We start from the raw sequence: 23,810 nt of genomic DNA, 5'->3' as shown, positions 1-23,810 counted from the left end.
TATATCTAAGTTTGAAGGACTCTAAAGAGAATACGATAGACGATAAAAGTCTAAATGCAGAGTAGGAAGGTAGATGAGGGAGAAAGCGGAGTCAAGGGAAAGACAGGAAGGAAAGAAGGGGCTTCAGTGGGGAACTCAGGGATGACACGGGGCATACCCAAGCAGGGCACGGCATCATAAGGTGGACAACAATGGGTTACACCATGGCACCAATCCTGAATTGGAAAGGGCACCTAGGACAGGAGCTTAGCTAGGCCAAGAATGAAGACTGGAAAGCTGTGATGAAGCCTTACTCCAATGGTTTAACGTTCTTACTGAGAGATCAACTCCAGGGAAAAAGAATTCCATTATTCATTATCTTTATCACAGCCAAACTGTGGGCTGAAAAACTCAGTATGTTAAAAACTCAGCCACACTGGTTTTCTTAGTAATTTGGAATCAAGAATAAATAGAAATCTTTAGTAACATTAATGAAAAACCTGTTTAATATTTGAGTGGGTATTTCAAAGATAAACAGAATACAGTCCTGAGCTAGTTCCTGTTTTTAAGAGTAACTGTACTCTTGGCTCAAATTAAGACTCTCCGCATGAAAAGGCCAAGAGTGGAGTGATACCAATCAAGTTCTAAGTGTCCTACGGAAGGAAAAAGAGCCCTGAAAGCCAGCGTGTGCATACAAACAAGGATGTCCTTGTCTGTCACTGGCCCAGTGACAGAGATCCTTTAAAAGACAGCATAAAAGTCACAAGTAAGATTTGCATTTTTTTCTATCTAAAATTTCATCTACAGTAGCATAAAATGCATAATAGGATTGAAAAAGATTAATTTATAGTAACAATGAGAACTGTATTTAAAAGGTCCTGAACTGGGAACTGAAGCACCAAGATCCTAATCCTAGACTCCAGAGCACCTGAATCAAAGAGTAGAGGATCTATGATGTTTCACTGCTTTTCTTCTTTTCCAACCTGAGATTGAGCCCAGGCTCTGTGCATTCCAGGTCTACCTCGGTGCTGCATTCCCACCCCTACATTTAGTGCTGGGATCTATCAAATTCTTTAGACATTTTTCATCACATGAAGATGTACTCTTACTGTGTTTCAGTGCCTTTTTGTTTTTACTGAGGGCTTTATTCTTACCATAGGAGTTACTCGAAAAAGGTATAAGCAAAATAACCATGAACTAAAATTAAATACAAGGGAGTATGAAGTGACAAGAGAGAAATAAAGATGTTCAAGAACATGATTATATATTTTCAAAAAGTTCTTCATTTTTATTTCATTCAGAAGTATTTATACTAGAGCAGTATCAAGATTACTCAATAAGGTCCGGGGATTTAGCTCAGCGGCATAAGCGCCTGCCTTGCAAGCAAGCAGTCGTGAGTTCAAGACAAAAAAAAAGATAAAAAAAGATTACTTAATTACAAGTACTATGCAACCAGAAGGGACACTGTACAGGATGCACCAATGCACCAGAAAGACCCTGGGTTGAAGATATTTCATTTTTCCAAAGAATTATACAATACATTTCCTTGCTTTCTTTTCTCATGGCACTGGGAATTGGAATCCACGTCCTTTGCACTGAGTTATATTTCTAGCCCTCTTTTACTTTAAGACATGGTTTCATTAAGTTTCCCAGGCTGGGCTTGAGCTTGCCATCTCCTGCCTCAACCTTCCTGAGTGCTGGGATTACAAGTGTACACAGGTAGCCTCAGCTTGTATATTTCCTCTCTAATTGAATGCATATTATTAAAATACTGATTAATTAGTGGGTACAGTCAAGACAGATGGAAATGCAGGTAGTAACTTGTTAGGAAGCACTATAAAATGAAAACAAGAAACAAATTTAAAGAATCTAGAGGAAAAAATCATGCTGATCAGACAATTTCAAAATTTTTTATTGTTTTTTCTTTTTGATTTTTAAATGTACTAAATACATGAAGGAAGAGACAATAAGAAACAAATTTTTTGTGAGGCTATCAGCAGGATGGGATAGGCTGAATCTATATTCGGAACTATCTGAGCAAGTTGCAGCCTCAAGTACCTCCAAGGAAATAGAGCTTGCAGAAGCCATAAAATAACAGATTTCAAAGGAGGCGACAGAAGGCTCAGGCAGGTTTGGCTCCAGATTGGAAGACTGTGAAGATTTTCTATCATTTCCTTCACTTTAGGCAAACACTACCAAGACGCACAATTGGAAGGAAATCAAGGTGACCTTAGCAAGGCTAGCAGGCAGTCTGGGCCTTCGTTTTCTGAGACTTGTGAGTGTAAGATGCACAGAGCAACAGAAGCAGAACGCTTAGAATTCTGAGATGAGAATGTTTTCTAAAAATTGGAACTTCTGAGAAGGCAATCTGGAAATACTGAAACGCACACTAAATGCAGTGAGTGGCTTTCCTGCCTTGGCCATAACTAAGCCCATGTGGAACACCGAGTCCTTTCACACTGAAGTGGCAGATGGCTACCCCACTCTCTCGTTCCTCTTCTCTGCTTCTACAGAGGCTCAAGTCCCATGACAGTGGCTGAAAGCATCCTTTCAGTGTTTTTCAGGGTCCAAAATGTCAAGGTGACAACCAAATCTGGTGTCATTAAATTGTTTATTTACCTAAGAAACTGGTAAGCTACTGGGAGAAATAGTTCATAAAGAATTTTTTTACCACACTAAATGTCATCCATATTTGCTATTGGGCACCCGAAGTAACCCAGAAAATCCTATAGTCCAATTAAATACACATGTACTTTGTCACAGTTATTTCTCTATTTACTATAACAAAGGAAAGAGAGAGAGGGAGAGAGAGAGAGAGAAATTACTAAGAATCAAAAGCCAATTCATTTGTGGCTGAGTCTAAAATCATTTCTTTCTTAAATCACAATGATCACATAAATATAGATGCATATTGCCATAGTAATATGGTACTGAGTGTACAACTTCAGTAGTTTTTTCTCAGTGAATTCTATTTGGGGCATGTTTTACAATAGGCTATCATGGATATAATTCCCCATTATCTTCGAATAAAGTATGACTACTTTCTTAAATATTAAACAAGCATTCGAGTCAGGATGCACCCCAGCTTTCTTTTTCTTTGTCTTTTTCATTTTTATCGGTACCAGGGATCGAACTCATGCCTGCCTGCTTGCAAGGCAGGCGCTTATACCGCTGAGCTAAACCCCCAGCCCCAAGATGCACCCCAGCTTTCAAGGAGCTAAGGCAAGAGGACGGCAAGCTTGATGCCAGTCTAGGCAACCTAGCAAGACCCTGCCTTAAAAATATAATAAACATCTGGGAATGTAACTCCCTGGTAGAATGGCCTTGTGGTCCTACCCCCAGTATTAGAAAGGAGGGCACAGCCAGACATAGACATTACAAATACTTCTTTTGGAAAATTTTATAAAATAGTATATACACAGTTTTTATGAGATAGGGTCTCCCTACAATGCCCAGGCTGGCTCTGAACTCCTAGGCTCAAGGGATCTCCTAAGTACCTGGGACTATAGGCCTGGGCTAATTGTGTCCAGCTTAAAATAAAGTTTTTATCACTAATCACATATACAGAGTTCTAAGGATACAGAATTGAGTTTCTGAACCAGAATCCATGAAAAAGCTTCCTCCCCATGCCTGATCTTTAGGCCAATGGAGTCTTCCATTGCATAGGACGGTTGACCGTCTTTCTGGAAGTGAAGCTCCTAGCTTTTGTTACATTCACAAAAGGTCTCTGAGCATGCAGATTATAACCACAATTTAAACTATGGCAAATAAAGACTCAGCTTTGCGTTAGTGAAGGAAAAACGAAAATTGGCGTATTTTTATTTTCTTCCCTACACCAAAGAAGGAAAAAATCATTTATCTTTCTTAAACAGCTACAATATTCAAACCATAAAACATCTTTGGACATCTTGTGCATATAGCCAAAGGATTTCAAAAGTGGTATGTGTGACAGACTGTATACCCAAGAAGATCCAACTATTTTTCTCCTGAGAAATATGGCTCATTTTCAAGTTCAGTGAAGATGGTTTCTTTACTACTAAGCCAAGGGGGCACTTAATTACTGTGACAATTCTCCTTCATTTTGTCTCAGAGACCCTCAAAAACAGATGTACTGTATGAGATGGTATTATGTGAAATATAAAGTATTATTAGTAATATTATAGGATTAGTAATATTATAGGATTCCTTTTAACAAACAGCATTTAAATAAATGCCTACAAGAGGAAAAAATAATAACTATCAAAGAGGCTTCTTAAAAGGAGACCAGGGGGCTGGGGATTTAGCTCAGAGGATAAGCAACTGCCTTGCAAGCAGGCGGTCGTGAGTTCGATCCCCAGTACCGATAAAAAAGAAAAAAGACAAAAAAAAAAAAAAAAAAAAAAAAAAAAAAAGGAGACCAGGAGTAAAGGAAAATTTATTTGCTAACTGGGACATCTAACTTTTTAAAAGGATTACTTTGATTTCTGCCACAGGCTATATTTTAGAAATGAAAGACAAACCAAACATACTTGAATTAATTACTTGAAATTTATGAACTCGACATCATAAATTGAAATAAAATTTTTATTAAAAATAGCCTCATAGGAAATTAACATACAAACCCACATCAGCAATTCCATGGGTTATCTATAATGTAGTATCTATAGCAAGCCAAAAGTAGAAGTGCTTTTATGTAAATAATCACTATCTCTCACTCAAGAATAATTACAAATATAATCTTTTCTTTTCGGTACTAGGGACCAAACTCACGACTTTGCACTTGCCAGGCAAGCGCTTATGCCACTGAGCTAAATCCTCGGGCTCTCACCCAAGAATAATGTGTAGCATGAAATATCAGACTTTTTAAAGGAGCTTTTGCATTTTAGAATACACTACCTTGCGGGCTATGGTGGCACAAGCCCTCAGGAGGTTGAGGCAGGAGGACTGTAGTGGGCTTAAGGCCAGCCTGGGCGACATAGTAATTTGAAGGTCAGTCTGAGCTAAACAGTATGAGCTTGTCTCAGAAAACCAAACACAAAACAAAACAAAACACAAAAAATCTCAAAAACAAAACAATAAAAACCCCTAATTTTTCCTAAGTGGTAAAAATAAATTCAACTATTACAGAATGTGAATTGATAAACCAAATGAAGACAGAAATTGTACCTATATTTAAAAATTAAAAAACACATGCCGGGCGTGGTGGCTCACACCTGTAATCCCAGCACTCGGGAGGCTAAGGCAGAAGGATCGTTGCAAGTTCAAGACCAGCCTGGGCTACAAAGCTCAAGGCCAGCCTGAACTGCATAGTGAGACCCTGTCTCAAAAAGACAAAAAAAAATAAAAATAAAAAACACCTATTTTAGAACATAGAAACTATACCTCTTCAAGGCAAACAAGTATTCCATATGTCAGAAAAACAAAGTTTATTAATTTGTGATGCACTGAAGGTAGAAGGAATACAAAGAAAAAGATGCAGTAATTGGTTACTTAAATTCTGAGACAGGGTATATGTACTAATGTTTAAAAACATGCTTGGAGCTGAGTGTGGTGGCATATGCCTGGAATCCTAGCACTCAGGATGCTGAGGCAGGAGGATTGCCCAAGTTTAAGGTCAACCTGGGCTACAAAGTGAGATCAAAGCCAGCCTGCACTTCATACAGTGAGATCTTGTCTCCAAACAACAATGAAAAATTTTTTAAAAATCACATTAAACCAAAAAAACCCAACTTAATTATTTCTAAATCTAACATCAATATTTCACCAAATAGCAAGTGCCATTTCCCATGATTCACCTGTGCAATGTGTCAGAATGCCTGTGGAGACAGGGGTAGGCGTGTGTGAAGGGATAGAGGACTGTAAAACTTTCTTCTCTCCACCGGGGCTGGGACATGTGGAACCTATGCCGCCTAGGAGGTTGTGGTCAGTACTCTGATGTTCCCAGAACCAGAAAGCAGACTCTGGTTTGTTCTGGAAATCTGAACTGTCTCCAAAGGTCTCCAATTTATAGTCACAAAAGCAGAATCCTCTTATTTCAAATACTGTCTATTCTATTCAAGGGCTAAAGTGTAAGGGGCTTGGGTAAATATGAGAATTTCAATAAAGAGATGGGAGGTGGAGGGAGGAGGATGGCTAGTTGAGGCTACATAGCAAGCTGAAAGTGAGCGCACATGTTAACTAAAAACTTAACCAACTAATCAACCAGCTAGGCTAGTGTCCTGGTCTAGGATCTCGTACATTGTATCCATTAATGATTGTACCTCTGGGGAATAGTGTAATGAATTATTTATATTGAAGAAATCTATATAAAGGTTCCACAATTACAAATATGAAGTTAGAGGATTTTATTACTTGTATGCAGAAGGCTTTTCCAAAGGATTATGCAGATAATTTTATCTTGAACAAAATAAGATAGTAAACCATGAAACATTCAAACATTATTCTATTGATTATGAGCACAAGGCTGTTAGTTGAATTCACTCTGATTTCTCTTGCTGTCTCTCCATCTCCTCTTTCTGGGTCTTTTTCTTTCCATCACTGTTTCCCTTCGCATGCACTTTTTCCTGACTTCTCATTCTTTTCTGCAGTTCTTTTTCCAGCTCTTTTCTTTTCTCCCCTTGTTGCTAAACATTTTGCCTTTCACTGCCTTCATAAAGAGTGAGCTTGCCATGAAAGCAAGTGTCTGAAACCAAGAGCATAAAAGCCTTAGTTAAGCAAACAACCTTATTTACTGTAAGTGGCATTTTCATTTTAATTCAGTTCAATTCAGTTTTCAAGAGTCATTTTTAGAAAAGGTATCATTATAGACAAAAATTATATTTCTAACCATCTCTGTGTCTTAATTTAAGAAGTCTGGATTTGCCAAGTATCTTAAGGAATATGATTCTTATTTCTGAATTATTCTAAATTCCTGAAAACTCAATCTTACTAAAAAGTAAAACATTGTGCACTTTGGTGTAATATACTGACCACTGTTTCTCATATGATGGGAAAATACACACACACACAGGTAATAATGGAGTCCTATTTCAAATCTGTACAGTGGCAGATTCAATGACCTCAAGTGCCTTTCACATAGGCAAGACTCTGACAAACAGTACCTTGTCCTGCTTATAAGAGGTCACACCGTCACACACACAACCTGTCCAAAGGACAGCTTCAGTCACACTCCATGATTCATTATTACTGATAATTACGAACTTTTACAAAGAAGGCTTAGCACACTTCATGGTAAATGCTAGCTTAGACACTGGGCACTCATCTGTGTAGGGGACAGAAGCACAAAGCTGGAGATGGTTCATCACTCTTAGTCTGAGAAAGATGTGCATTGACTGAGTAGGGCATGGAGACCTTTAGAAAGAAGTCTAAGTAGATGACACAGCCCAGGAGAACTGCCAGGCACTGCCACACTGCCTCCTCCATTGCCACTGACTGGAAGAAAGAAATGCTCAAATGTAAAGGGCCATTCACATTAGGACTTGTCCAGTACACAACATCTAGACAGGCACCAACAAGGACTCAACTCATCAACACGAAACACAAAATCTAACCTCTCTGAGTGTCGGTTCTTTTTACTTCCCTAGTACTGGGGATTGAACCAGGGTGTTTGCACTGAGCTACATCCCTAGCTCTTTTTAAAATTTTGAGACAGAGTCTCACTAAGACACCAAACTACCTGGGCTGGGCTCTAACTTGTAATCCTGCATCGGCTCCCAGAGTGCTGGTATTGCAGGTGTGCACCATCACACCGGCTTGTTATTCTCTTTATTTGGCAAATAACAGAACCTGGCAAACAATAAGCTATGCTCGGTGCCACGGCTCATATTGTAGCTAAAACATTAAACCATGAACATTAGGATGTCAGATGCCAAGAAGAACTGGCCCAGTAACTCCTAAACGCTGCCAAGGCAAAGCGAAGTCAAGGGTTACTATTCAAAAAGCCCTCAGCAGTCACGGTACCTGATGTTTGTTAGAACCATAACTTTATAACTCTGGGTAAGCACCATCAGTAAGAAAACAACTACATCTCTACATGCCCTTTAGACACAGATTCTCTGAAAAAATGTTGAGGGCTTTGATTTTCCTATGAACTGAGCTATAAACTTATAGATAAGCAGTAATTTTAAATTGCTGTTTCTGGAACATGAATTGAAAAAGGTGATTGGTTTCTTAACATAAAATGTTTGTTGCATGTTGAATATGTTTTAAAAGTAGAAATTTATGGCAAATAAATTTGATTTATTAAATTAAAAACTTTTAGAAATAGCGATTCATGCTACCAATGATCACTAAGAAAATCAATTATTCCTGGCTAATTCACTGTTTTATTATTCATATGATCACTAAAATGAGCTATAACTTTTAAAATTCATTTAAAAGTCAATATAAATACAAAGGCTGCCCACTGGGAAATATCTAGCGCAAAAACTACAACGCCCTAGGGTGCTATAATTTCTCTTCTCAATTCCTATTCTTCATGTACTTATTTAAAACGTAGCAAAGTTTATTCACCATGTTAAGACTCCTACTCCTTTCTGAAGTAGTTCTTGATCCCAAATGTCACATTAGAAAGAAGTGTTGTGGGATCATTTTTTTTTTTAATGCTGAGGTTCGGACCCAGGGCTTTGCACAGCACTGTAACCAACACTCTACCACCAAGCTACATCCTTAGCCCCCAGCTTGGGATCTCTTTTGGAAAATATAAATACCATGATCTATAAGGCAAACATTTATTTAAATACATGGAAAACAGCCTTCTCTAAGAAGAAAAGGTCCCTGATTTCTAGGATCCTAGAGGGAAATATAATGGTCCAAGATTTCCGGTCACAGACTGAATGTGGAATAACTAACAACAACAGACCATAATTCTAAGCATGTTTTATATTTTCAGTGCTGCTTCCTATATGAAACAAAGACCTGTTAGCCTGACTACAACAGTAACTTTTCCTTTTTAAATAAAGACTTGAGGACTTCCCGCACTGATTATCAGATCTTGGGTAGAGAAGGGGAAAGTATAATTCTATGAAGAAAACTGGAGAAACCCTCAGGAGGAGAATTAATCACAACTAGATATTCCAACAGAAAGAAAAAATCAGATTATGTATTTTAAAAAAAGGAAATGGCAGTGAGACCATGTCTCAAAAACTGAAAAAATAAAAGTAAAGAAACAGACAGGCATGGTAGCACATGCCTATAATCCCAGCACTCAGGAGGCTGAGGCAAAAAGATGGCTTTGAGTTCAAGGTCAGCCAAGGTTACATAGTGAATTCAAGGCCAGTCTCAACTACATAGTGCAATCTGGACTCCAAAAAACCATTTTTTTTTTTAAGTTAAAAAAAAGGGGAGGAAAAAGACAGAACATTCTTAGGCTTTACTTTCTTCTCATGTAAGAAACTAAATATGCTTTCCATTGGTGTCCTGGACTTCCTAACCAGGCCTAACCAGGGTTCGGCTGAATCCTGTCTGCTCTTTCTACTTAACTGGACCAAGCATGCTTAAAAGTCGGAATGATCTTCTGCAAGTAGTTTTGCTTTGTTCTGTTTGGAAAAGAAGGTGATATTTGCTCAATAATCCTCCTTTGGAGTCAAACTGCTGAGCATAGTATCCTGGTTTTACCATGTGAGCCATTTTCATGAACATGAAATGCAACTGCTCAGTCCTAATTTATTTTCTACCAGCAGCTTTCCTTTTGGGGAAAGAAGGTTTAGAATACAGCAGACTCATTCCCTCAGGGCTAAATCTGTGGGATGCCTGGACCATTGCCCATGCCAAGGCAAGGCAAAAGTACACTGTGTATCTTTGATGTGAATATTCTGAAGGAATTGTCTTATTGTATCAAGAAGGACATCAAAGAAACCCCAAGGTTAAGGCTGCTGCACACCCTGTTCTATTTCATCACACAACAATGAATATATGCTCTAAAATCAAACAAATCAACACACAAAAAAGCCACTTCACATTTTTTTCAGTGTGTTCTCAACGAAAGTGGGCAGGAGACCCTCAAGAAGCTAAGTGTTAGCCCAGCCTCTACACTGTCTCAATCAAATTACAAATCATTTGATTCTTCAATTTAACGGTTTTGGTTTCAGAAGAATTCGAGAAATAATAACCAGAAGACAACACAATGTTTTTCCTACGTCTTCTAAATCAATGTTAAACAGTAAAACAACAGGGCTAACATTGGCTTGTGTTTTTTTCTCACCATACTAGATTAATAATGGTAAACCAACATAAAAAGTCAGAAACAAGTGTTCTTATGTAACAGTCGGCTATTTGGAGGAGTCAGTGGACAGAGGGCTAAACTTAGCCTCTGTGTAAGAAGCACTCTTACACCGAGGGCAGCAATAGTCAGATGGGAACTGGTTGTAAGACTGACACCTACCACATGGTAAGGTATCCTCTTTAGCAACACAACAGCAATTTAATGGGTAAGGTTATTTAATCCACAAAACGTCTTGACATTAATCAAAAGTCTCCCATTAGAGCACTATTTTCTAATATCTACACCGTGTTTTGGGAGCCAATTTCTAGGGGAGAAAAAACCAAAACAACACAAGGCAAAAATCTGCACTACCGCCAGGATCCCAAAGACAGCCAAATACTTAATAGTTTATGTTCCAAAAGTCTACTAAAGTACTGTGAAATTGCAACAATGTTGTATTCCTTTTAAAACAGTGATAACTTACAGTGAGAGCTAGTGTGAGTTTTTTTATTGTAAAGACGAACTTATAGATGTACTTCTAATACTATATACCACACACGATCACATATGTGTAAAAACAGAACAGTGCACACACACAGTGTGAACATGGAAGCAAAGTGAAAGGAGACTAGGCTGGCTGAGTAATTTTTTCCCTTAGGAGCACTTGCTGGAATTGAGAAAACTTCATTCCAAGTGCTCTGAAAGAACAGCACAAACACTTCCTACTCAGAGGTCGAGACAATCTGGCCTGGTTTCTCAATGCAGAGGTCAACTAAAAACCTCAAGGATGCTTTGTAATTTTTCTTTGGAGACAGGTCTCGCTGTGTGCACAGGCTGGCCTTCATCTCGCTGCAGTACTCCTCCCTTGCCTCCCTGGAGCTGGGATTACACACAGGTACCACCATGCACCGCCTGCTTTCTAAATTCAAACACTTTTTGTTTAATAATACAGAGGAGTTTTCCTTCCTCTTGATATCAAAAGCTAAATCAGCCATAATCAGGTAATCAGGTATAAAGATATAAAGCTGCAAAGGAAACCAATACGGGGCATGGCGACGCACGCCTATAATTCCAGCTACCTGGGGGGTTGAGGCAGGAAGATGGCAAGTTAAGAGGTCAGCTTTGGAAACTTAGCAAGACCTTGTCTCAAAACAAAAAAAATAAAAAAGGGTGGGAGATGTAGCTCAATGGTATAGCACCTGGGGATTCAATCCTCAGTACTGCAAAAAAAGGAAAGAAACAAAAGAAAAAACAACAGTCGGAGGGAAAAAGTATAACATTTAATTTCTGATAATATAATTGATTAAAAACTCTAATATCTACTTATAGCTAAAGTAATTATTTATAAGAAATGAACTATTCTGGCTTTATTATAAAATGATGAAGTTGTAGAGTTAAAGTCAAAACAAAACATTCAAAAGAAGCTATGATCTTTACTATTTTATGTTTCCTCAAAGCTCTGATATTTTCCTAAGTTCTACAGTCAAATGCAACAAAACCATACACCACTTCTATCACAGACACAAAAGCAATTACTCCAGTAAACAATAAAATTAAAAACTGTGAAATAACAAAGTTAAGGATCTATACATGTAAGCACAATTCTGAAGGGAAGAAGTGGCAGAAAAATTCTCACTTTTAAAGAGGAAAACATTCCCTTTAGTCCTCAAAGAACTAAGAAAAAGGAAGCTTTTGTGGCCTAGCTTCTGGAATTCAAGGTGATATGGTTTTTAAATAGACAAAAGGATGAAAATGAATAAAAATATAATTCAATAAAAATATGATTCATGTTAAAGAAAGACGTCATGCTGGGCCCACCCATTCAGGCCTCACTTATAGGTGTCAGATTCATTTTTACACCGTGAAGGAGCGAACTGCAATTTAGATGGAACACTGCTCATTCATGCCTGTGGATGCTCTCATTAAGGCTGATAAACCAGTGCAACAAATTTTTCTGCCTGGGATTCAGTATCAACTAATCACCTAGACAGTTAGAAAAATTAAATCGTAGGACATACATGTAGGCATACATAGAGGAGTTACCTTCAGCTGGTTATTGAAAATATCAATCTCCTGCAGTTTTGACCTAGTTTCTTTTTCCACCTCATCCAATTGGTCACGTAGCTGCTGCCGAGCCAGTTCTTTTGCTTCTAAGGCTCTTTTGAGAGTAAGAAGCGAATCTCCTATTTTAGAAAATGATTGCAAGATAGGAACAGCTTCAACTGACAGCAATGAAAATGTTATTTAATGTTTTCATGTCACTTCAGGAAGTTCTTGCTATTAAAGAAGGAAAGAGTAGGGGCTGGAGATACAAAGCAGGGTACGCTTAGCACACTCATGAAATCCTGGGTTTGATCCCCCAAACTAACAAAAGAGAAAGACAGGGAAAAGTTCAACTTTTAAAAATAAAACACTTACTGTGCAAACTATTCTGCTGAACTTGTTTTAATTGGTCATTGAGTATCTGTTTTTCTGGAATAAGTCTTCCAAGCATTTGTTGAGATTCCTAGAAGGAAAGGAGGAAATGAATGACAGTGAGTAACAGGAAACACTATTCTGTACACATTCAGCACTTCAGTCAGTTTTCTTGTCCCTCAGAGTCACTCCTGATCTCATCCTAAAACCTTCATGATGAACATCGTTAATCCTTAGTGAGGGTGGCTTTTGCTTTGTCAAGGAATGAATTTTTTGCCAAATATTTTTCACCAAAATATTAACAAAGCAGTTATAACTTCCTTGATATTGCTTACATTTTGGCTGACTTTCTGAATATTCATAAGGTTTTTAAAAATACATTTTAAGTACAACACTACAGAAAAAAAAAAAAACTGAAATAAAAATTTCTCAACTGCATGGGGATCAAGAACAAACACAGTGACCTAGCTGCTTAGAAGGTAACTCAGTAGGAAGCATTCTATTATTTTCATCTAAACTTTGATGAATAATACAGCTGAATTTAGGTTTACCATATACTTGACGATAGAAACGAAAATTAAAAAGTGATTTGTCAGAGCTGAGGATTTAGCTCAATGGCATAAGTGCCTGCCTTGCAAGCACATAGTTGTGAGTTTGATCCCTGGTACCAAAAAAAAAAAGTGATTTGTCAAGACTAGAGTCTAACCTGCCATACATGCTTTTCCATCATGCAGGATGAAATTTTAAACAGGTACCCAAAAGTCCTAAACTAGCCATCTTTTAACTGACACAAGAAAAAAGCTAAAACCACATATTATACAAGGCTCTTTGGGGTTTTCATGGAGAACTTGCCAAGCATAGTAAGTTCACTGAAATTATGGTACATAATTTCTCCATGTCTCAGTAAAATGGCAGCCTTTCCAGGATAGAATAAGGAATGCTTTACTTTTTACTATGATTAAAGAACAAAAAAGATCTCTAAGGGGCCGGGATGTAGGCCAGGGTTATAGTGCTTGCCTAGCATCCAGGATACCCTGGGTTCAACTTCCCGGACTGCCAAAAAAGCAAGCAAGCAAGCAAACAAACAACAATGAAATCTAAAAGATCTCCAAGTGCTGACTTTTGGTTTGAAAAAATAAAAATGCCTTAGATAAAAACATTCATCAGAGGGTCAAAATCAATCTCTTGGAACACCCACCTTTAGTTCGAGACTGGCTTTGTGTGGAATAAATCTTTGTGTACTCTCGGCCTGAATCAGGCAGAGGCTAGCACAACACAGAGGGTTTAGAAGCCTGTTCTATGAATAAGCAACTCACCCTCCCCCACCCCAAACCTTCAGGAAACAGAATACACAAATCAGATCATTTGCCAAGGAAGTGCAGCCAACTGAGTTTCTCCTCCTCCCCCTAAATTACAGCAACCTGTCCTCCTGGATCCCAAAGTTTCATTCCTGAACCCGGACGAATGTGAAGAAACGGTAAGCTGAAGCCTGGCTCAGATGATTCTATTTTACCTGAATAAACTTCACTTTAAAATGTATAACCTAAGTTTTAAAACAGGCTAAACCAATGCTAGGGGCTCCCTGACCCATTTGCAAAGTATCTGTTAATCCAAGTAAGGAAAGAGAACCAATATCTCACCTCCTGCTATGCAACCTCTCTGCTGCAAACTACATATTTTTTTACTTCTTTCCTTTCTCAAGAATCTTGACTGTATTTATTATTAATAGTTAAATGTGCTAAGTATCAGTCCTAAATAACAAAAATGTAACTTTTTATACAACATTTGGCAATAATACTTTTATTCTGAACAATGATCTTTAACCATGTTTTCCACTGAAATATTTTATGAAACTTTTCATCCACATATAAAAACTTGACACAGAATATAGCTTTAAAACATACATGCAATTGTAAAGTATTTTAAAACAATTTCTGCCAGTGAACTTCTGAACTAATCACTTAATATGTTCAAATTCCAAAATCTCAAACAGTTGAGAGCTATCTCTGGGCTTCCCAGGACACCTAACAATGAGCACAGCAAGTAAGCAGACAAACACAGAATGACAGTTCTCACACTCTCTTTCAGTGGCTGACTGAAGCAGTCACAGAATCAGTAAGGACAAAGGCAGAACTAGTTCTTCCTATTCCACCAGTCAAAGAAGAAACAACAAAGGAACTCTGAAAACCATTTTGAACAGAATATGAAATAAATACATGCCAGGTGTAGTGGTACATACTTACAACCACAGCACTTGGGAGGCAGGATCTCCATGAATTCAAGACCAGCCTGAACTTCGCCGGGTGTGGTAGCGCATGTTTACAATCCTAGTTCTCTGGGAAGCTGAGGCAGAAGGATCACAAGTTTGATCCCGCTATGGGCAATGTAGAGATTTAGCAAGAACCTGCCCTCAAAGCTGATAATTAAAAGGAATAGGAAAGTACTGAGTACAAAAGCCCTGGGTATCATCTCCAATTCCACAAAAAAGAAAAATGAAAAATCTGTGGGATATGGATATAGCAGCACTGAGAAGGAAATGTACAACTTAAATACATGTCATATATAAAACAGCCAAATTTAATTTCCAAGCTTCCTATGTAAGCTACAAAAATGAAAATCTGCCAGGGATATAGTTCAGTGGTGCAGCACCTGTGTGGCAAGTATGAGAGCATGAGTTTGACTCCTAGTAGAAAGACAGAAATACAGGAAGGAAGGAAGGAAGGAAGGAAGAAAGGGAGGGAGGGAGGGAGGGAGGGAGGAAGGAAGGAAGGAAGGAGAAAAAGAAAGGAAAGGAAAAAGAAAAAGGGAAAAAAAGAAAAGGAGGGAGAGAGGTAGGAGGACAGAAGGAAGGAAAAAGAAAAGAGAGGAAGGAAGCAAGGAAGAAAAAAAGGAAGTAAAATAGGAAGAAGGAAAGAAAGACAGGAAAACTTAAATCCGAAACAAGTAAATGGAAGGAAAGGATAAAGAAAAAGCTTTAGTAGTTGAAAAAGAGCCTAGCAAACACAAGGTTGTGAGTTTGATCCTTGGCGCAGAAACTAAAAAAAAGAAGAGGCTGGTCCGATGGCAGTGGGTTATCAGACCTTATTAACATTAGTGTCACTAAAGTTGGTGTACCACCCCCCCACCCTGCTAAATTTGACTGGCTTTAAAAAAAAAAAAAAAGAAGAAAAAAGAAATGAAAAAAAATAGCAAACAGACATATCATAGGGGAAAAAAATGAATAAACCAAAGGGCTTATTTTTAAAAAATCAATAGAAACAGTAAGTTTCCCACTAGGCTGATTAAAAATGCAGCAGGAGAAAGTAAGAGGAGAGAGACAGGCCATATAAATTACCAGTGTCAGAAATGAGAGATGGAACTGCGCTACAGACACAACAGACTCACAAAGAATAATCAAAATAACTATGTAAATAAACTTAATGATTTAAATGAATTATGGAATTCACTGAAAGTTATAATAAATTATCAAAATAGACCCAAGAAGAAATAAAGCTCATTAGTTATGTCAACTGAATTTATTATACAAATTAAAAATCCCATCATAAAGAAAAATCCAAGCCCAAAAGGCTTCACTGATAAACATCACTAAAATTTTAAAGAAACACCATTTCAACACAAATATCTAAAGTAGAGAAGAAATATTCTCCAACTTATTTTTGAGACTAGTATTACCCTGATACCAAAAACAGAAAAGGACTTTATAAGAAAATTAAAAATCAATATCCTTCATGAATTTAAGGGAAAATAAATGGTAAGCAGAACTAGTAAAATATTTTTTATAAAGGAATTCCCTAAACTTGATACAGGGCATCTACAAAAAAAAATCAGTCAGCAGAGATAATGGTAAAAGAGCTTCCTTCGAAACTTTAGGACAACTTCCACTCAGTATGGTATTAGAGGGCTCGCTCAACACAGTGAGACAGACAGACAGGCAGCCAGACAGACATGCACTCATACACATAAAAAGTACACAAAGGTGTAAGACAGACAGACAGACAGACAGACAGACACACACACACACACATACACACACACACACACAGTCTACAAAGGTGTAAAAAGTATACAAATTAGAAAATAAAGAAATGAAGATGTGGTATGTTACATACATAGAGACCACTACAGAAGCTATAGAAAGTTCTTTCACTAGAACTAAGAAATTAGTTAAATAACAACAGATACAAGACATATATTATATACAAATATAGTTCTAATGACCTAAATCAACTGACAGATATGCCTTAAGATTCAATATTAAAGTGTCAAATCTTCCCAAACTGATCTATATTTCAACAAAAATTTCAACAAAATTCTAGTTTTGAAAAAAATCAATAAGCTGATTCTAAAACTTACAAGGGAACGACATTAAACAGCCAAAAATCAAATCTGAAGAAGAATAGTACTAACAAAAAACTAACACCTTGACCTCAAATATTATTCAAAATCTGTAATTATTCTGTGTGGGAGCTGGTAAGAGGACACTCACAAATGGAGAGAACAAAAGAGTCTGAAACAGACTTTTTACAAATGCATTCAGGTAAGTTGTAACCATCGGTGCCACTGGCAGTGTACTTAGGGATAAACACACACTTAGGACACAGCAATCAGTGCCTGCTTCCACAGCACATACACTAAACTGGAGAGATTCAGCATTCCATCCCAAAACAATTTACCGAAGAGAAATGAAATATTTTTCCACAGCAGAGGCTCTTAGGTAAATGTTCATTGCAGTTTTATTTATAAAATCCTCAAGCATGAAGGAAGAGTATGAATCGACAAGTGAGCAGGCCGATAAGGAAACAGTGACAAAAAGGGACACACTCACCCAGTAGCAGAAACAAATCTAAGAAACCCACTGAGAAAGAAGCTTGACATGGCGAAGTCACTAAATCCAAATATGACGATCTATAGGCAATACCTGCCTGAATTCAATGCCTCTGTAGTTCAATACTCAGTACCAAACAGGTGATATTACAGTCAAATTCAGACAGAACTACACGGCACTCCAGCACATCTCCAACTAAATCTCTCACATCCTCCGTCCAATTCTTTATTTCTTTATTTTTTGTCTTTTTGAGACCGCGTCTCTACCTCAAAACCCAGAAACCCAGAAATCCTAGTGTCTCAGGACACTGGAAGCGGCACCACCTGCCTAGATCTTGTGCTGCCAATAACCACAGGCTCCACACAGCTGGCCCGTGCCACTGCCATGTCTCCTGGAAGGTCCCCCTCATGAAGGCCTGTCCTAACCACCCAGATCACAGGAACAGCCATTCCCACCCCAGGGTCTTTCTCCCCTTTTTTGCTCACAGTGCATGGCACTCTCCATCCTCAATAAATGTGTAGTTTTATCATCCTCCACTCAGAGGCCAAGCACACAAAGCTCTCCTGTCCCCTGCCTGTGCGCATGGCTCTGGCCCTGGTGCTGTGCTCTGCATGCAGCAGTGCTCACAGATCTGTAGTCTGCTGACTGCCACCTGTACCTGAGGCCAGGACCCGGCCGTTCTGCTTCATCACTGCTCCCAGCACCTGGCACACTGCAGGGCTGCCTACGTGTTGTATTAATAACTAAGGATAATGAACAGTGAAAAGTACGTAAGCCTGAAATCTTTTCTAGGACATTGGTTTCTCACCTGTAATTGCTGCTGTAAGTGAGTGATTTCAGCAATTCGTAACTCTCTAGATTTGTTTGTACTCTCAATTTCTTGCCTTTGCGTGGCCAATCGACAGCTGATATCTTGCAGTTTCCCTTCTAGTTGATGCTTCTTGTCATTCTTGAACAAATGAAAGATAACAGAATTTACTGCCATTTTTAGTGATTGTGATATAAACATATCCAAAAGTTAAGAAACTTTACTCACTAGAGCTTCTAACTCAAATTCTAGAGTCTTTTTCTTTGCTTTCAAGACAACTATGTCCTCTTGTTCTTTGTTTCTCTGATTCAGAAGTTCTTGCCTTCGATTCCGTTCCCATTCAAGTTGTCGTTGCCTTTCAAGTTCTCGTTTTGCAGCCTGTGACATTTACAAAAGGCAGCTTATTAGTTTATCAATTCTTACTATACAATATCTTTTAACAAAAGTATCTCCCATCAAGTCTTTCCTTTTAAGGATGAGATGTTAGACAATACAAGAAATAACATGTAACAATAAAAGTTAACAGTGTTCCTTCTATGGGAGAGAGACAATATTTAGAGCTATTATTTTATATAAATGAGAACTGGAGGTTCCGGGAGAACATAGCGGACAGATAACAGCTACTACGGAGGCTCTCTGAAAGGCTCGGCTCAGAAGTCAGGAGGCGCGGAGTAAGGAGACATAAGCCGGTGGAGATATGCTCTGCTGACTCAGGAACAAACTGGGCTGAGAGAAACCAACTTGGAATGCAGTCCTGGTGCTAAAACAGGAACAGAAAAGCCTCAGTGAGGAGGCTGGAGCTGCGCCATTGGAAGCCGCGATTTGGGTTTCCCCCCGCACGGCGACTGCCTCTACATCGGCTCGGCAAGGAGAGAGACGCGCGGAAGCTCTGATAACAGTAATCTGCGAATGGAGTTGAAAACAGGACGGGCAGGGAGGCGTGCACTGACTTGTGGTGAGGTGAGTGAGAGAAACTGACACTCTACCACAGTTTGACTCCAGCGAAGGACATTCAGGGACTAGGACAGACTTGCAGAAGCAGGGCGCAGTGGCGACTTCAGCCACAAATGCCCCTCTCAGGTGGGATTGGTGAGAAGTGCCTAGCCTACGTGACGCTCTGGCGGACGCAGTAGGCTAGCCCAACCCAGATCTCAGAGCCTGACGGTGGCCTTGAGGGGCGGCCCCGCGTAGGCTGCCTGGTCTGGAACTTCCTGGTGCTCTGCGGTGGGCGGGAACACCTAACCGGCGCAATTCAATCAGACTGTGGCTGACAGGGAAGGAAGCTGGGCCTCCTATATATGCTTGCATATATAAGGAACAAGGAATATGGGGAGAGGCAGCAACAAGAAAGGCTCCTCGGCCCCCAATCCTGAGAAACAGGTAATAGCGGACACTGCACCAACAGACATAAAGCGCCATATAGAGAGCCTCATAGATCAGTTCAGGAATGAAGTTATCAATGACCTTAAGCTAGAAGTATGCAGAATAGTTAGAGAAATGCTAAGCACCACCCAAGAAAAAACAGATGGTGGAATGGAAGAACAGAAAAAGAGGGGAGAATTGTTTGATGGAGAAAACAGAGAAAGCATAGAATACGTGAAGCAGGTTCAAAGGGACTACCAAGAAACTAAGAAGTCTATCGAAAACTGGCATAACAGCTTGAAAGAAACTAAGGACAGACTATGTGAACTGGAGGGCAGATTTGTAATATGGGAGCATGAAATGAAAAACTTCTTAAAAATAACAAAGAAACAAACAGCAATAATACAAAGACAAGAAGATGATATGAGGATCCATAACTTAAGGATTAAGAACATAAAAGAAGAAGTAGGGACACAAACAAATGAACTACAAAAGCTACTCACAGAAATAATCCAGGAGAATTTTCCTAATTTAGCAAAAGGTAAAGATACTCAGATGTATGAGGCATACAGGACCCCACTACCTACAACCCAAACAGAGCAACACCCAGGCATATAGTAATAAAAATTCCAGAAATTCAATACAAGAACAGAATATTAAAAGCTGTCAGAGATAAGAAACAGAGCACTTACAAGGGAACACCCATCAGAATTACAGCAGATTTCTCTGCACAAACCATCAAATCATGAAGAGCGTGGGGGGAAATAATTCAAACTTTGAAAGATAATAATCTCCAGCCAAGATTGAGATATCCTGCACAACTGTTCCTGGAAATTGATGGAAAAACAAGGTGCTTCCAGGATAAAGAGGAACTAGGGGAATTTGCAACCACCAATTCTACTCTACAGAGAATACTGCAGGATATTCTAAAAAAAGAAAAATACAAAGAATCCAGAAATAGTGGCGGGGAGGCCACAACGAATGGAGCAGAGAACAAAATGAAGAAGACAAACTGACAGCTACTGACAGAAAAAGAGCTCAACAGAAATGAGGCAGAGAAGATTGGATGATAGGAACAGCTATTTTGGAGAAAATGACATCTTAATAGGTAATACTGATTTAGTATCATCTTGTTTTGAAGTCTCATCAAGCTTTTGTTCTTCTGTCTCCAATGGTCTAAATAGGTTGTATCTTATTGGATTTTATTATGTACGATAGTATAAGCAAAAACCTTTTAAAGACAAGGAGATTATACAGAAACCATTGTTCATTTGCTGTCAGTCGATTCTAAATACTCTGTAATGCTGTCATTCTCTTAGATAGTTTTACATTGTTTTGATATATTTAATGCTACAGTATACGAAGTTGTACTCAAGGATTTCAAGGAAAGAGACAATATGGTAACTACTTTTATGTCAGGATTATCTGGTGGTGAAACACTATTCTGCTTAAATGGTTATGTTTTGATCTGCGCTGTTTTGCTATTTTGCCCTCTTTTATCTCAATCGCCACTCCATTATTTACTTTTTTATTTCTATCCTTTTAACTAAGGAAAAAATAAATAAAAATATCAGGATATATTATAGTAACCCACTTTGACTTTCCATTATCTCGATTTAAAGCCCTGTATTACTCTCACCATCTTGTTTTTGACTGATGTTCCCCTATTCTGTTTTGCTGGATAGTATCATGTTCGAAAGTTTAGGCAACAGCTGTGAAGATAATGAGATTTATTATGATGCCCATTCTCGTTGACTTCTATCTATTTTTGAAGACCTACAATGTCTCCAATGTTTTGGTTTTGTCGGTTTTGTTCTTTACTGTTTTGTTCAACTTTATTATAACTAATGATATAGGCAATTCTATTAGAGATAGCGGGAGACATTATGGTAACCATTGTTGATCACCTTGTATTATGTTTTTACATCATCTATTATGTCCACCCTTTTGATTTGACCGACTCTGTTCTGTTATGTCACATTTGGTTTTAATCTCTTCCAAAAAAGTAATAAGAACCATGGGAGCAATGAAACCCAAAATGTGTAATAGTCATTGTACAAAAGAGAGGAAAAGAAAGTGCTCTAAACTATATAACTGCATGTATATTTAAGTGTATAAGATAGAAAACGGTATCACTGAGTTTTATTGGATCATTGAACAGAACTGTTTGCAGTCTCACTGTTGGAATGTCCACTTTGCAAGCTTTAATTTTGTGACTTGAACAATTATTTCTAAGATGACAATATGTAATCCATTAACTAGTGATTTCCTACTGTTTATTCTTTTTTTGTGTAAATTTGTATAACTTGTACCCTTTCTCTGCTTTTTTTTCTCCTTAAATAAAATTAAAAAATAAATAAATGAGAACTGACAGTTTCATTTCACACAGGAATTTCTTTCTTCAAGCCTTCAAGAATGCAGACATGCAAAATAAAATAAAATCGCCCAGAACAAAATAAGAAAAACCTTGGTTTTTTCCATCTAGAGAAATTATTATATACAGGGTAAATATCCCATACACAGAATGCCTGGGACCAGAAGTGTTACAAATCACAGCTCTCCAGAAACCCATATAAATAAAGTGCAAGATAAAGACACACAGTAAGAAAAAAGAGAAAATAGTTATTGTAACCCAACATATACCTAAAAGTGTACCTTGATTTGGTGTAACTGTCTTACATGTTTTTTGGACTGTTAGTCTGGCTGTTAAATTTTGTTTATGATAATAAACTTGATAAAGACTTACAGAACATGCACTGGGGATTTAGCTCAGTGGCATAAGCGCCTGCCTTGCAAGCAGGCAGTCATAAGTTCCATCCCCAGTACCGATACAAAGGAAAAAGACAAAACAAACAAACAAATAGACTTACAGAACAAATGAATGAACCTCAAGCTTAAAAAAAAAAAAAAAAGATAGGGGTGGAGGGGAAGGGGAATTATGAAGCATTATATACATGTACCAATTTCCCTCCATGAATACAATCATTATACACTAATAAAGCCCACAGACTTTACTGGTTGAGAATTCCTAAGCTGTGAACCTAAACTTGTTTTTTATTTTTTGGAGACAGTCTTACTATTCATCCTAGGCTGGTCGAAAACTTGCTGCAATCTTCCTGCCTCAGTCTGCTGAGTTGGGATTACAGGTGTGTGGCTTTATGTCCAATAGCAAATCTGCTCTTCCTGAGTGGAGTTTCAGATTTGGAACATTTTGCATTTTCAGACTAGGAGTATCTGCCTCTATCTCACATTTTACAAGTCTGTGATTCCCACCCTCCTAGTCACCGATTTCCTTTTTACCATCAGCTATAATTCCTTCAGAAATGCCAGCTCTCCTCCACATTAAGTCTGATGACTGCTGGGAAGAACACGCGTCACAGTGCCCAGCACTGGCACATGTGACTGCCTCTTAGTAGGTTCCCAGCTATGCTGCAGAGAACTGGAGGCCAACGAGGGCAACAGTCAGGGATGCCTGAGACCTAGTGATGGTGAACAGCTACTAAATTATTTTGAACAAATAGAATGCCACTTTTTTTTTTTTTTAACACTTAAGACAGGAAGGAGGTGTTACAACACTGGGTTGGCTATTAAAATCTTGGTGGGGTTAGTTTCTTGGTTGCTAATGCACAGCTTAGCATGCAGGGGCCTGGGTTCAAATTCTAGTCTCAAGTAAACAAATATAAAATCTTGTTAGTTGCTGCATGTGTCTGCTTGACCAAAAGGCTGTTTGTGGCTCCATGTTTCCAGAAATGAAGCAAAAGCACTGTTATTTTTTCTAACAGAGAGAGATTTCCCACCTTTATATTTCATTCAACTAGAGAATCCTAGTACTGCTTCTGAAGCAATACACTGAAACTGGAAAGACAAGAAAGGGGTCTGGCTTGGCCCCTACCCAGCTCTGACATTAAATTTATGAAGCCATCACAGAACATAATGAAGATTCTCCAGATACACTCTAGGCACATTAAAGAAAACAGCTGAGGACAATGCAACTGGTGGAGTACCATCACAGTATGGGCTTTAAAAGATCATATCCCAGCTTCTCCAGCATATGAACATTTATACTTTTACACAGGTTCATAAGTACAGAGATAATAATCTGGAAAGACACCTAGCCAGTCTCAGTGGCTTATAAAAAGACTATCATTAAAACCTGGCACAAAAATGTTCATAATAGCATTATTTATAATAGCAAAAAAAACAGAAACAACCCAGTGTCTATCAACTTATGAATGGATAGA

At 38.3% G+C, this 23,810-nt stretch overlaps 1 protein-coding gene across 8 annotated transcripts in view; it reads right to left on the bottom strand.

Moving 5' to 3' along the window:
- The window catches only part of Itsn1 (intersectin 1), a 230,517-nt gene that overhangs the window by 104,785 nt on the left and 101,922 nt on the right, over positions 1-23,810 (bottom strand). For 6 of the 8 annotated variants that reach the window (XR_010039256.1, XR_010039257.1, XM_063224434.1 and 3 more), the window contains exons 13-16: positions 18,436-18,585; positions 18,208-18,348; positions 12,578-12,665; positions 12,203-12,342 (exon numbers count right to left, since the gene is read on the bottom strand). Coding sequence is in view for 6 of the 8 variants with exons in the window: in XM_063224434.1 (XP_063080504.1) it covers positions 12,203-12,342; positions 12,578-12,665; positions 18,208-18,348; positions 18,436-18,585 (519 nt within the window). In the remaining 2 variants the exon portion in view is untranslated. Of the gene's footprint in view, positions 1-6,287; positions 6,641-7,308; positions 7,390-12,202; positions 12,343-12,577; positions 12,666-18,207; positions 18,349-18,435; positions 18,586-23,810 lie in introns of those variants that run through there. The other 2 variants (XM_063224438.1, XM_063224439.1) reach the window with 2 other exon arrangements.

This window comes from Cavia porcellus, unplaced genomic scaffold, assembly GCF_034190915.1.
Source record: "Cavia porcellus strain 051 isolate PalLab524CR breed Dunkin Hartley unplaced genomic scaffold, mCavPor4.1 scaffold_15, whole genome shotgun sequence".
NCBI lineage: Eukaryota > Metazoa > Chordata > Mammalia > Rodentia > Caviidae > Cavia > Cavia porcellus.
This window is presented reverse-complemented; position numbering and strand designations above follow the sequence as displayed.